Source organism: Spea bombifrons, chromosome 2 (genome assembly GCF_027358695.1).
Source record: "Spea bombifrons isolate aSpeBom1 chromosome 2, aSpeBom1.2.pri, whole genome shotgun sequence".
In the NCBI taxonomy this organism is placed as follows: domain Eukaryota; kingdom Metazoa; phylum Chordata; class Amphibia; order Anura; family Pelobatidae; genus Spea; species Spea bombifrons.
The window spans coordinates 129,498,064-129,513,452 of record NC_071088.1 but is presented as its reverse complement, the minus strand read 5'-3'; the positions used below and the strand labels follow the sequence as shown (position 1 = coordinate 129,513,452).

The following is a 15,389-nucleotide window of genomic DNA, read 5'->3' as shown; positions in this document are numbered from 1 at the left end:
CTGCCCACTACCGATGAGAGAGAGGGGCTAGATACACTCACTGGGCTGGAGTGTGGGGGTTACAATAAGCATTCATAAGAACAGAAGGTTCTAGTTTGGGTACATATACTATATGTGGCCCAGTCACAAAGCTGTTTCTAATAGTTCTTAATAACCTAAACTTAGCGATTAAGGATGATATTCAATAAAATACCTTGTCTGCTGGGTGTATTCTCTAATATATCATTTTACTGATGCATGGAGTTCATGGCAGGACACCACAGAGGAAGCTGCTGTTCTCCAATTTAACTAATTACATTAAAATCACCGTTTGCCTGAAGTTTGCCAAAGAGTACCTTGACACTACGGGGAAAATGTGTGGACTGATGAAACCAAGGTTGAATTGTCTGTGAAGAACACTCAGCATTACGTATGGTGTAAAAACACATGAAAACATCATGCCATTTGTGAAGCCCATTAATGTAAAACATACTATACAATGATTTCCAAAAAAAGAAAAAAAGTCGTGGCCCAGACAGACCCCAGACCTAAACCCATTAGAGATGTTTGGAACGACATCAGAAGAGCGGTCCACACAAGACATTCTAGCAATATGGAGGAGCTTAGGGTTATTGCTGCCAAAGGAGGTTCAACCAGTTCTTAAATCCAAGGGTTCACTTTTTGCACCATTACTGTGAAAAGGATCCCTTACTTCTTGCTACTGTTTAAAAATGGTGCAAGGTAGTTTTTGTAAAGGGTTATTTAAAATGAGATGACTAATGATACGGATTCAAACTAAACCATTGTTTAGATTACATTTTCATTTCTAGTGCAGGATTCTTATCTTTATCTAAAGGCTAAAGAAACATCTGAGCCGGAAGATAGAAAGTGTATAAACAAAAGATAATTTAGCAATGATGACTAAAACAATATCTGTTTCACATAATTCCTAATGGTTTATGCAATGTGTAGGTTGGTATTTCAAGACCAAGGCTTATGTTTCTGGCTGCATTTGCTTATGAATGTGAAACAGCACAGGAAGGTAGAATATGCTATGAAAGTTAATATCACTAACGTGAAACTACTAAAAAAAGTTATCTCCCTGTCGACAGAATTTACACGATTGTTACTTCATATCTTCCAACCATGCTGTTTTCCATGGGATGGTCCCAATTATCCGAGGCTTGTCCTGGTGGGCTGACCCAGGGCACTGGGAATCATGTGCCGATTAGAGAACTCTGAGCCTTATTATCATTTTTTCTGATTTATTGTTTTATATAGCAGCATCGTATTGTATATTGCATCTGTACAATGGCATAGTGGACTCTAAAATCAAAAAGTGGTTTGTGCTTTTGCAGCACAGACCTTATCCACAACTCCAATGTAGTGTACGGCAATATACTGAAGCTCACACCCAGGCGTTCTGCCTCATTGCGATGCAAAGTACCAGGGTAAGTCCATAGTCCTGGCTCTCGATTGCCTCTTACCCTGCCCCAGCAAACCCACCCACCTCCAGCCATGCAGAGGAGCCATAATGAGGTCTGTGCTGCATAGGCTTTCATAAATCTTACAGCTCCCTGGGGCAATTAGGGGGTCAGAGGATCTCCCCAGCAGGCTCATGATCCTCAATACGTGCAAACGTGGGACCATGAGGTCCCTATGTGGGACAGTTCCTGAAAATCGGGACACTAGGAGGTTTGCCATGGTACTGAGCTTGCTAGTAGGCCCCACCGTGAGACTTTTTTTTTTTAGCAGGCAAATGCATGCACTATGGGGTGCCTGACATATAGAACACCTAGGGAGCTAGAAACATGCTTAGATATCAGAAGCTCAACACAAAATTGTATAATTAGCACGGGAAAAAAAAGCTATCACTAAATTCAACAGATGGTTAATCCAGATCATTATAATGGCTTTAAAAACGAACATAATTCTCATGGTTTTAGAGTCATTTTAAGTTCTGTGTTTCAGTTGAAGCTTGAAAGTTAAGTCCCCCATAGAAAATATAATTTACTGCGAGGATTAAGATAAAACCCATGGCTGATGACTGGAAAAAAAAACACAATAATTTGAGTGTTACGTAACGGTTTCCTGTTTTCCAACAATCTGCTCAATCAATGCGACTGATATTTTGTGTATTGTGATTATTTTTGTAAATTATGCATTTTTTCATGGTTTAGGTTTATCTTAAATCAGTTTTTCACTGACTACTTTGCCGACAGTTTAAAACATATCAAGTTCTATATCAATTGCTACTGCACGTGAGTTGGAATAGCAATTTTGTTTAAAAAATGTTTCAAATTCTACATTTTCTTAGCTTCAGTAGCTTTACTGAGATCGGGAAGAAGGTTTGACCTAAACTGGCAGCAGAGCATACCTGAAACAGTTCTCTTTTCAGAGACAGATCCTCTGATCTCACCCGACAGGCCCATGGAGCTTTAGAATCAATGAAGGTCTGTGCTGTTGGAGCTTAGACCTCCATTGCACCTCCTACATGGCCGCCACCTGGTGCTCTGCAGCTGAACTCTGATCTCACCAACATTTGGCATTGGCACTGTCGTCCCTGCCTCTTGACACACCAGCCAACAAAAGATTCTGATCTGGAGACCTTAAATGGTGGAGGGAGATGGCAGAATTAGAGTATCCTTACGGTGGTCCAAAATAGTCCATCAGGAAGAGTTGACCTCACAAGTATTAAGACAGATCTAAGACAATAATGAGTGCCATGACCAATGTAGACAGCCCTATTTTGTAGTAGGACAACACAATGCCAACATAACAAGCTGTCTTCTAATGTTGCTTAAAGGAGAACTGCCACAGCTTTTGGAATCACTAAACTTGTATATTTAGACTAGCCACAGCTTGTGCTTTTTGTTTGTAAATCGGTGTAAACAACTTGGAGAACATTTCGTTTGAGTTTACCTTCTGGATGTTCTTTAGATCTGTGTTAGTCAGCTGTAGGGCCTGCATCATCTAAATCAATTCCTTGCCTTAACATTGTCTCTCTTTTTCCTCATTCAATCATTCCAAAGGCTGCCTGAGCCAACAACAATAACAGAGAGAGTGATAACTCAATGGGGAGGAACAATAATGCAGATTTCGAGGAAAGGTAACTGGGATTCCTTACTTACACATATGAGGTGTGTAAGAACAGTTCGGCCTGACTAATCTGCCCATTTTTCTTGCTGTAAAGACTTTTATTAGCCAATGATTCAGGATAGCCATATGCCTATACCATGCATATTTAAATTCCCTTACTGCGTAAACCTCTACCACTTCTGCTGGGAAGCTGTTTAACCACCCATTGCTTGTCATCTGTAAACAATATTACACAGGGTTGTTATTAACAAAATTCAAGATTTAAAAACAGGCATTGATCCACTTCAAAAATGATTAGGATTCAATTAAACATTAACAGAAACAATATATTTGTATGCTTTCCTTTGTGCTGTGTTGTTATCATTGTTATAGAATCAATGTTTTAGAATTACGTCATGGCTGCCAGCTGTCGCAATTTTATCTCGACTGTCTTGACAGCAGAAATTCTGTTTTTCTGGGCAGCCTACCTGACAGTCCATATCTACATGGACTCCACGGCTTAGACACACGGACAATTTAAATTAATTGCCGTGTAGAGTGCGAGAACGGACTCACCTTGTTTGGTTCCGACCATCCCAATAACCCAAACAGCTCTTCAATATACAATTACCCAAAAGACATTAGGTTTAGGCAGCATTATCAGTTTATCATTTAACAACCCACAACATACAAGCAGAATTCAAACAATCACAAAATCAAACCTTCTATCCTATCTTCAAAGGATCCTTATTTAGGTACTAATTAGTATCTGTGCACAGTCTGCACTTCCTTTCCCATTATTGTTAATTATTTACTATTTAAATGTGCAATAGCAACTTCCTTCCATGTCATCTGATTTCCTTTCTAAGCCTTCTTACTGATGTCATTGCACTAAGGATGTGTGATCATTGTTCATTACTTCACCGTCTGTTATCCGTAATACTAGTTAAAAAAAATCCCTTTTTAATTCATTTACAGCCACGTAACTATAGATATATATATAAAAGCCTACATAAAAACTATAAAAGGAGTATAAAATCTATAGTTACATTTTAGAGCAGTGGTTTTTCAACTATGTTCTCCAAATCTCTCTCAACCAATTCAGGGTTTGGGGATATCTTTACAAACGATCAGGTTGTTCTGTAATTAGCAACTGATTAGCGACCGATTGAACTTCCAGACAAGATGTGAAGATACAAAAAACAAAAACTGTCTGCGCTTCTTACCCTAATAAAGTTGGCAACAAATATATAAACATAATATAAATGAGAGGTTTTGGTTATATGAATTGGCCAAAGCATAATTAAGCTCACCCGCCACGTCAAGGCACACTCTCAATAGGGTGAGAACCTACTCTCACCTCCTACATAGTGGACACACAAAGCAGTTTATACTGCTACCAAAACCTTATTAATGTGTTGGGGGAGGTGCAATTAAACCTCCTCCCTATTAACCTGACATTTTTTCTTTTCCCAAGATGTGAAGATATCCTGAAAACGTTTGGAACTTTTTCATAGTTGCTGTCCACATCTCCTAAATTTAGCATTAACTCAACTCTCCCTCACGTGAGCACCCGCCATGTCTACACTTATATTCTAATACACATCATTCTAATCACTAGAGCTAACAGCACATTCCACCCCGAGAAAATGTGTTTCTCTGAGTTGTGTTTTCATGCTTGTGTGCATCAAGTGTGTTGTGACGTTAATTCAGGAAGTGTTACATGCTGTACGATGCCGTGAACTGCCATTTTCTGCCAGATTTTACAGGTGTCTTTAGTCTGCAGATTGGGCCAAATTTGGGTTATTTACATAAATCTTCATATCTCGCTCAGCTATCTTATCTATATGATCTTAGTGAACAATGTAACGTTGGTTTCAAGACTGATAGACCACAATTTGTCATTCCCACTTTGAGGATACCCTGAATCAAATGACAAATCCGAGTGTTGGGAGTGTTTCTGAGAGTTGGAACCAATTCAACCCCCCCATCTATTTCGACGAGGGCTATACTGAAAAACCCTTCTCCAAGCAGTATGTTTCAAGGGGATTTACTGGGACATCGGGTAGAGCGGACCTTGGTTTTTTCCCCCCTGAGTGAAGAGATAAGCCTCTTGTATAAGCGTTCAGCACCAATATGTACAAATCAGTCATCCCTTATTTCAACATTTTGAACTCAGCATTTTTTGTGCTGAATTGTCATTTTTTTTTTTTTTTCAAACACTGGAATATTTTTAAAAAAATTAGATATTGTCAACGAATGAAATTGAGTCTAAAACGGCAACGGTTATCAATAGAGTCACAAAATGGCTAATATATTATAGCCAAGGAAACAGCAAAATCAATTGGCAATTAACAATTAACAAAGAGGTAGCAAGAGTTGACAGTTCTTGGCAGAGGAGTATCCGTATATCTTGGAAATAAATGCGCCAGTTAATCATATCGTGTACAACGTTAATGGCAAGAAATGGACCTTTTGCCAATTGGCCAATTTGATCCGTCTGTTTTATCTATAACTTATCTGTCTTACCTCTTACGTCTCCGATTTTTGAATTAGCACAGTACAAGTATTTTTTTTTTAAAAAAAGTAAATTAAAGGTGCCTTTTCACATATATTGGTGAATTCAACACTTTTGTAACTAACTGCAGCAAATGCCCAAGCCATTCCCAGAAAAACGTTCTTAAATCCAGTAAAATTTTAGTTTATCTTCGTCTTTGACACAAAACCAGGTGCTGATAGGAAGTAGTTTTCTGTTATGTTTTTTATGCAGTTAACATACCACCTCTAAAGAATGAATATTAAATACCTCGTTTGTAAAATACATGTGTTTATCAAACAAAACAAAAAAAAAATAATAATAATAATAATAAAAAAAAATCACAATTGCCTTTAGGAGAAGCTAGAGCTCCAGGGTTGCAGTGCTCTGACCCCTCTGTTGCCAATCTGCAGCCAATCTCTGGACGGAAATCAATGGAAGCTCTTCCTGCTTGCGTGTGTCGGTTTATTTTATTAGATCCCCCAAACTCTCGTACGAGCCAGTGCTGGAGCTCGCTTCCTGTGAGTATAGTGTGCATGCGCAGTGGCAAGCGAGGATATGTTTGGCTAAACAGATCTCTGCAAACTATGGATCTGGGGGTGGGGTAAGTGGGCAAAAGCAAAGAAGGGGATTCTGTTGTTTCCTTCCATTCATTTTCAACGAGGTAAGAATGTCAATTATAGCTGGAGTGTAGAGCATTGCGCGGGACTGCTTTTTTTTTTAGTCCCGCTCCCACTGATTTTTTGCCCAATGCCGCCAGCTCCCGCAATGTGGGTGTTCCACACCCGCACGCTCCCGCCACATTTGTGGCCAAACCCGCCCATCTCCTTACCTGAACTGCAGATTTCCCTTGCAGTCCCGCAAGGCTGCCCTCGAGTTGCTCCCTCACAGTGTCTCTTCTCTTGCTCCGCCCAGGAATAAGGCGGAGTCACGGGAAGTGACATCACATCAAGTGACTCTGCTTTGTTCCTAGGCGGAGCAAGAGAAGAGACACTGTAAAGGAGCAGCGCGAAGGCAAGACCGCCCGCACCCGCAAGCAGGACCTGCCTCCCAATGCAGTCCTCTACTGAAGTGTCCCTTTAATGCAATGTCTCAATGGCGCAGCACCTTTAACTGTAGTGAGCTCTGAGGGTTCCATATTTCTCAATCTGTAAAGCCTATGTGAACCCAGGACTGCATTATAGAAACATCCACCGTGCATCATCCTGAGACCATATCGCACGAATCCATATATTCTCATATTTCAAACATTCATGTTTTATCAACAGTAAAGGAAACGTGACTTTATTGCTTCAATTTTTTTTACCAGGTTATCAAATATAAACACCACGCTCCATGAAAGTAGACATTTCAAGTAATCTTCCGCCGTCATCCCGAAATAAACCACCAGTTTTAAAATGCATTTGATGCACTCTCTTATTTTTTGTAGGTCACTTTGAGATGCATTCAAAGATAACCTAATTCCTTTTGACAATCCTAAGGCCCATAATGCAGACATCACATTGAGCATTCTTACCAACAAAGATGTTTCTAAAGCCCTATATTATGAAATATTGATTTGAGCTAAATTGGGAGTTTGAGTCACAACCTTATGTCCTTTTAAGAAGACGCAGTTCAGTTGAGGAACGAACTGTGCAATAAGTTCTGTATGGTAAAAGCGAAAGACACAATTTAGCCTCATATTTTCCCTTTAGATATATGTCAGGATCTATAAACCTTCGACCAGGCTTCTCATACAGAATAACTCTAATCATAGATACATTCTTTGTGTTCCTCTAGTTTACTATTTCAGAAAGCAGCCATATGAAGAATACCATAAAATCTTCTTCGCCGTGTGCTGTATTGTCAAACCTAATAGAGGTTTAACACAAGCTAAAGGTACAACCCATTGGTAACGGGAGAAAGAATAAGGATATATAGATATTCAAGTTTAAGTAAAGTATAATTGGAGTATAATTTGAATTAACAGTGTAAATGGACTCAAGCATGACCTGTGGTTCAAACCCATAGCCAGACTTACAAAATGGCACATCTGCCTTAAACGTACACAACACAAGCACTCCTATAGCCACATATTACATCCCCAAATCACATATTATATCACATGATGTAGAATTCAAAAGGATATTTCTAGTGGACTAGATTCCCCCCCATGGGTTAAGAGTAAATGAAGCGGAATGAAGACATACGCCGAAATAAGAGATTTTATCAAATGGGAAACAACATTGGAACATTTCAGATATTTTGTAATGTAAATATAAAGATAGGGTAGGAATCTTCTCACCGAAGGCCTTGAGAACACAACCAGGTAGGGGACATGGAGGTATTTACTGGGCAAAAATCATGCTCATACTGATACAACTCAGATTAAACTCATCAGGGATCCCCTCACATAGGACTTTTGGTGAACTTGCTAAAATATGTTTGATGTCTTTACTAGTTGTGAGAGAACATTTCATGGTTCATGGCCCCACAAAGAGCTGAATCAATGTGACGTTGTGGTCTGTTTGTAAACCAAATAAGTACTAGAGGATGGTCTCCAACATATTTCCCAAAAATATTATCCTGAATAATATAAACGTTAACTACGGTAGTTCTCAAGTCTTACAGCTGAATGTCAGACATCCTAGACAATTTTACATTCTCAAGGGCTAAGGATCACATAGAGCCTCAGCACAGCCTAGCACCACTCAACCCTAGTCCGTTCACTGCTATAAATGCTAGTCCCTACCATGTCTATAAAACATGGAACTCTGATAAACGTAAGTCACCCAATATCTCCTTACATAAGCAAACACTGGAATGGTGACCACTTTTATATAAAATATATTTACATGGTTATACACTTGCTACTAATAAGTATATATTGACTGACGTGGATGTTTATATATATATATATATATATATATATATATATGTATATATATATATATATATATAATAGATGTGGTAATTTGTATTACTTCACAGAACCTTACATAAGAACTGTACATAAGAAGAGTGATGAGTCTTTAAATACTGGTAACATTACATTTACTTGTTACGTGCCAATTCCTGTTGTCTGCCAAGTAAAGTTTTAACCCCTAATAGGGGTGATGAATGCAATCAAGACTTTTGGGGAGCATGCGTGCATTAACAAACCATATATACTTCATATAATACAAACATATACTGACCAATTGTGTAACAAAAATGGTAACATGAAGAGCTGGACTGGGATGACATGGCGGCACTTTAAGGACAACTGCCTACGTACGGTAGCTGGATACTCAAGGCCACACACTGCATGGCCTGCTCTGGCCCCGAAGCAACTCTAACGGTAACCATGGCCCGCTGTGCCAGATGTCCAGTCCGGGCCCGGCAACATGGATGCAACCGCAGTCCTTGATGCACTGTTCAAGGTGCCTTCTTCCGCTTTGGATCCAAATTACTGTTTCAAACATTACGCATGTATAAAATTGGTATTCACATACAATATGTGTGGTTATATAATCAAATAGTGCCAAGAATTAGCCAGTGATATGATAACAATCACTTTGCACATGCCTGGTAATAAATAATAACAGAAGCCATCATCTCTGCCATAGCCAAAGGCACTTGTGCACCAGCATGTGCTTGTAGGCGCCTAAAAATAAAGGAACGTGTTCAAGAGCAGGAAAGGGGGTAACATTGCTGCAGAACAAGGGTCCATGATGGCGAGAGGGCTTAAGGGCATTAAGATTAGAAGCATGCTATGACACCATGCATGATACTGAGATGGTGGAGTGGGGGGCGAGTGGGACCCAATAGGGGGGGTACAGAATGAATATCTCGGCAGTTGGAAGGTAAGTAATCTGTTTATGTAAAACATTTTGTTTTTGTATTTCATGATGTATAGTGGCCCATCCAGTGCCATCTCTAAAGGTGAGTGGTCCAGTATTGAAACTGTTAAGAAAAGACTCATTATACAAGTGCAAGTCTAACGACACAGAAGTCGCTGCCCCTCTGGCACCCGTTGGGTTAAAACTGTCATAGTGGTAAATCACATTGCAGATAAAATCCCATCTGCTATAAAAAGAAGCAGCTAAAGCCCACAGATACAGCTTAGTCATGGCATAAAGAGCAGAACCGCAGACCTTCCAGCTTAGCCACGTGGATTGTGCTTCTGTTGAAGGTTGTTATAGATTTTGGAGAGCACAAAATGCTTTCATCTTCATTCAAAGGAACCGGACTATAATCTGCGGCATACAAAATGTGTAGCAGATAAAAGAACAGCTGAGGTGTTGGTAATGGGTATTCCAAGTTCCAAACCAGGAAGGAATAATTATTACTAACTTTTGGCTAATTGTATAAAAAAGGTCAACGCATTCTGCAAATATTTTGTGAATGTGGAATACGTTCTCAGTAACGTTAAAATGTGTGTACGTGAAGCAATTGCCCGTGGCCAAGCTGACCTGAACAGTAACACAATTCTTCATTTATTCAGAGACAATCTCTGAATAAGTTTGAGTTTTAACCACTTATGGGATATTAGGTCGGCTAAACGGAGGCCCAAGAGGCCAATCCCATATCTCATGCATTGTGGTTCTCTACCCCTTCCCCAACTATGGCTGATCACAAAAAACAAAAGCTGCCTGGCATTATAAAGGAAATTGTATAATGAAGTACTGTATGGAACATCGGTCTGCTGTTGAAGCTGCACCTTTGATTTCATTGATAGTGTAAAAAAAAAAAGAAATGAACGCAGGAAGAATAAGTTTATTTTGTGTGTAGTGGGGTATGGGGGTTCCTACGAGAATAAAACCTATATTTTTTTTCCCACTGGAAATGTATTATGTTTTTTATAAGAATACTAGAAGCTTAGTCATTTCGCTTCTATTATGTTATCATAACACCTTGGTATACTATATAAAGAACTAAACACTTTGACTGTTGGGAGAATAACAGGACATGTTCATTATCAGCATGATTTCGCATACTAATATCATAAACTTAAAATAATCCTGATTTTGTCACCGGAATTGGAACTATGACATTTTTAGATTTTATGTATTAAATCTTTTAGCAGATGGCCAGTGGAATCTAAAACAACTAATCTCATAAACTTTAACTGTGTAAATCATGACTTATATTTGTATACCTATGGTCATCCTCTAAAAGTTGTTCAGTATATTAAGCCACCCCATTTATATCAAATGTCTGCAATTGTATGGAGTTTTACAGTGGGATTGATTGTAAATCTGGTTTATGCGCTGTGATGAGCACCTGAAGGCACCTGAAGGCACATTTCTTGTGTAATAAACCCTTATGTGCTTCCAGTTTAGGGGTGCATAGCTCTAAGAGGCCACCATTTTTGGATAGTCCAGGCATCGCAACTAAAAAGAAACCTAAAACTCCTTGTTTTCAGATAAGGGGGTGCCTGTTTTGCACACACAGGGACTGGATATATGCACCCCTTTATTAGAATGTAAGTTTGGTTGAACAGGGCCCTCCTTACCTTTTGCTTCTGTAAATCTAATTATGTCCAATGTATCCATTGTGCAGAGTGGTGGATATATGATACTGGAATGTTTTCTGTATACATGTTCATGTGTGCAAAGGTCTGGGATCTACTTGTAAGCAGCTCCTAATATTGGAGTCATCCACATTCAGCTGTAATGAAAGACAGACGCGTTCATTGCAAGCTCTCCTACCGTTTCATTTCTCCCTCAACCACCGACTAGATTGTAAGCTCTCAAGAGCAGGGCCCTCTTCTTTTGTACCAGTTTGTTATTGCGTGTGGTTTTAAATTATTCCACTGTAACAGCGCTACGGAATCTGCTGGTGCTATATATAAACGGAATCATATATAAACGTAACATCCTACTTCAGTTGAAGTTGAAACACATGGCCCAAGGCACTGCAGCTAAAAACAGATTTACAAGAATCCATGACTCCATAGAAAACCTGTTCAAGGAAAACAAAACTTCAAGGCTTAGACTCAGATATCCCTACTCCCTGATATTGGATTTCATCTGAAAAAATGGTGGCTTTATTCTCCACTCAGCACCTGGAAATACAAAAATAATCTTCAAAACCAGGATAACCTAACTAGAATACCACATTACAAATAACTAATCAAATACAATAAATATTGATGGCTATTGAACTCGTCTTTAACCCTGTTCAGTAGGACTGCCCCAGGTGAAGGGCACACTTGAGCCGCCCAGCAGCAGTACCCTGCTCCCACTTCCAGAAGATCTTTGACCCTCTCCAGGTGCCATGAGCCCTTCTTATGGCTCCACTGTTGATCGCAATCATAAACCAATTTTATGCCATTTTGGGGTTAGACAGCTTTATTTTTTCAAACCGCTACATTTACAGATTGTCTAATATTTAATTATAAAAAGTAGAAAACGCACGTTTGGGAGAAGAAATATTGTCTCTGGTTAACGTAATACAACTCACTAGTGCTTCTTTACTATTCTTCATGACAAACACAATAAGAAAGCAAAAGAGCGATTTTAGTTTCACAATCACTAAAGACTCTCTTCAAGGACACAGCACAATGGTGACTGAATTGGCCAAAGGAAGCTACTTTCAAATAAATTCCATTTAAATCTGAAGGAGCATGTTGAAGAAAATATGATGGAATGAAAAAAAAACAACACTGGAAATCTGTTTTTAAAAGCCCCTTGTGCAAACACCTGTATCTGAATGTTTCCAAGTGTTTCTGGGGGGGGGGAGACAGTTGCCCAATGACCAGCTGTTCACAAGCAGTTTGGACTAGTCTGGGATTAACTCTATAACCCAGTACGGCTTTAACACATCCATAACCCCCAAAGGTTTACTCCATGTCGGTGCTGTACTGTCTTCCGAGACATTCATCAGCTGGGTGCTAGAATGCTGAGCAATGCTTAGCGGAGAAGGGCTGGCTGTATGGGAAGATGATGTCTGATGACATATTTCTTTACCGCGTGCACATTAAAGATGCATTTTCTCTCCATCACTAAAGCAGGCTAGTTAATGATTAATGATGTAACAAACATCCCTTGCTGAACTGTAGTTTATTCACTAAACTGGGAGTTGTTGGTTTTTGTTGGCCCTGTATAATGCATAGTTAATCCCGTGCGCGTTCTTTAAAGAGACAGTATAATATTCCCGGCAAGGTTCGCTGAGCCAGCGTTGGAGCTGATTGGCAATATTATCACATGGAAGGAGTTGTATTCGTCCAGCACATATGTCATGTATGGAAAATAGCCGGGGAGGGGGGATTTCTGCAGAATCCCCCCCATGCATTTTCAAGGGGGGCACCATCATACTTTAAAGGGACCTTTCAGCTATCATATGCATAAAGGGTGAATGTGATGGCTAGAATGTCCCTTTAAAGACACATCTCAGTGATTTAAACTATCCATTATACAGAGCTAGAACTTGCCAAAGTCAGTCTTACAATATATAACCATCTCCATGAAACTGCAGCCCTCCTGCAAATCTTTAGTGAATTAAAAAAAACCCTCCAATTAAAGTAGCTAGGGTTTTCTGGCACAAAACAGGACCATGCTATGCGTAATGGCACACTTGGTTTTATCAGAGCAGTGGACTATGCAGTTTAATTCTCAGTAAAACAATTCTGCAGAAGGAATCATTTGTAAGCAGAAAAGGACTGCAAAGTCAGCCACATGGAAAGGTGGATTCCAGGAACACAGCCATTCCAAACATAAGACAGAATGTACATTGACACCTACATGTTACAGAGCGGATAGAAACTACATTACTTAATATTTATATTGTTACTTAATATTAATGTGTTTCCAGGTTGCCTCTGTAAGCATTAGTAACCCCTTCTAAGCATTCTACTTAGGTTATGTCCTTCCATAAAACTGACATACATGATCCACAGATCTGGGCAACTCAGGAGAGAATATATAGATTACATTAGATAGATACATTCTACACATTATATAAAAATATAAAAATTATTTCCTCTTATAACACCTACTGAATCTTTTCCATATGTGGATTTTTTTTGGCATAGAACTTAAAATTAAAAAAAAAAGAGAGTTTCCATTTTAAGAGATGGAAAAAACAGATGAAGAACAAAAAAAAGCACAGTCATGTGAAACTACAGTATTTTCAGCACTTTACATTAATTTAAACTTGGTACAAAAAAAACCCCTTTACAATCAAAATTAAAGAGATCTACTTGGTCTGCCAAGGATTCTTTAGCATACCTGGGAACTTCTGAAACATGATCACCATGAGAGTTTGTAACCCCCCTCACATATTTTACATTTTTGGTTCTGTTTCTGGTTTATTTGCTTTTTTTCTACTTTTTTTTTGTAGTCTCATAATGACTCATAAAACCCAAGATCCCTACACCTAGATCCAACCCTGAGCAAAAAAGGAGGTAAAAAAAACTACTTCTACAAGAAACTGAAGAAATCCACAAACAGGATTCCCTTTACTTGTTTAACTCCTTGGTACCCACTGGTCTTGCAGTCCAAGACCCCACTGAAATGGCTACTAAATTATCTAAAAAATATTATATCAAGACAAAAGTAATAAAGGGTACTTCAAGTAACTGAAGATGGACCCCCACCCCATCAGTTACATTAAGAAAAAAATCAATTTCTTGTGGATTTGGAATGCTCCTGTTACTACATGGTTAAAGATAAACATCTGCATTGAAGCACAAACATTTATATTACATGGAATGAGTGTACAAGACATCTTAATGAGAACAGCTTTGCAAAAAAAACTTAAAAAAGTTAAGAAGCTCTCACAAAAGAGATCAACAAAAAAAAAGAAATACAATGTATTGAAAGAATGCATCCTGTTGTATAAATTGTATCCTTACCATCTCTTTTTAGGTTCGAAGGTCTGATAACTTTTAAAGGTCCACTCTGGTTTCCACTGCCTTGGCTGCAAAAGTTTGCAAAGATGATGATGATTGGAAACAAAGGCAACTGCATTGGGATTTCTTGCAGTTCACAGGGTTCTATGAAAAAAAGGGGAATAAAAGAAGAGCCCTTGGTGCAAAGATCTTCCTGCAAAACAATCTCTACTTATCCAGGATCTCTTGTGTCTTCCTTGCTGATGAAGATTAGAGGACAGGAGCTGTAACAGGTTGGTCTGCTGCAGTGGTTCTATTGCATCCACAGACCTCATCAGCATGTAGGGACTCAATGCAGAATTAATTCTTTTTTTTTTTTCTTTTCTTTTTTTTTTTTTGTTGAAAACTTGCTGGCAAGAAGTCTTTGCAGACGTGTGCTTCTTTTCTTTTTAATGGAGGAGACTGTGTATCCTGGGACTTTTAATACAGCTGGTAGCTACAATTTCCAAAGCTCCCCCTGCAATGCATGCATTTCTGCAGAAACAGCACATAACTGTGGATGGATTCAACGTGTTCCTCCAGTGCTCCAGATGAGGATAAGGCTCTTGGTGTGTGTGAGACTTGAAGGAAACAGCACTATTACTGCAGAGAGAAAAACAGGAAAAAAGCCAGGGGCTGACAACTGCAGGGAAACCACTTTAACTCTTTCAGAGGCAGGAGGATGCCAGAGTCTTGCTCATTCACCTCCTAGGATACTCAAACTTTTATATCAACTATCTCAGCCCCTGCATCAAGTTCAAACAGGCTTTATAAATCATTTGTAGAAATAGAAAAATTTACTTAAATATTTATCAATTTATATCACACTTTCAAATATCCATCTTTCTGAAAAAAAAGACAAATTTCTGCATCACTTACAGAACACGTACAGAAAGGTGTTTCTTATAATTCAGTAATATAGCACCTATATTGTAGTTATGGTATAGAATTATTCTCGTCTCT

At 38.9% G+C, this 15,389-nt stretch overlaps 1 protein-coding gene across 1 annotated transcript in view; it reads right to left on the bottom strand.

Annotated features, from left to right (window-relative positions):
* The window catches only part of PDGFD (platelet derived growth factor D), a 76,135-nt gene extending 61,447 nt beyond the window's left edge, over positions 1-14,688 (bottom strand). Inside the window, exon 1 of the mRNA XM_053456484.1 lies at positions 14,412-14,688. Within this exon, the coding sequence (XP_053312459.1) occupies positions 14,412-14,526 (115 nt within the window). The 5' untranslated portion in view covers positions 14,527-14,688. The remainder of the gene's footprint in view (positions 1-14,411) is intronic.
* Positions 14,689-15,389: the final 701 nt, after the last annotated feature.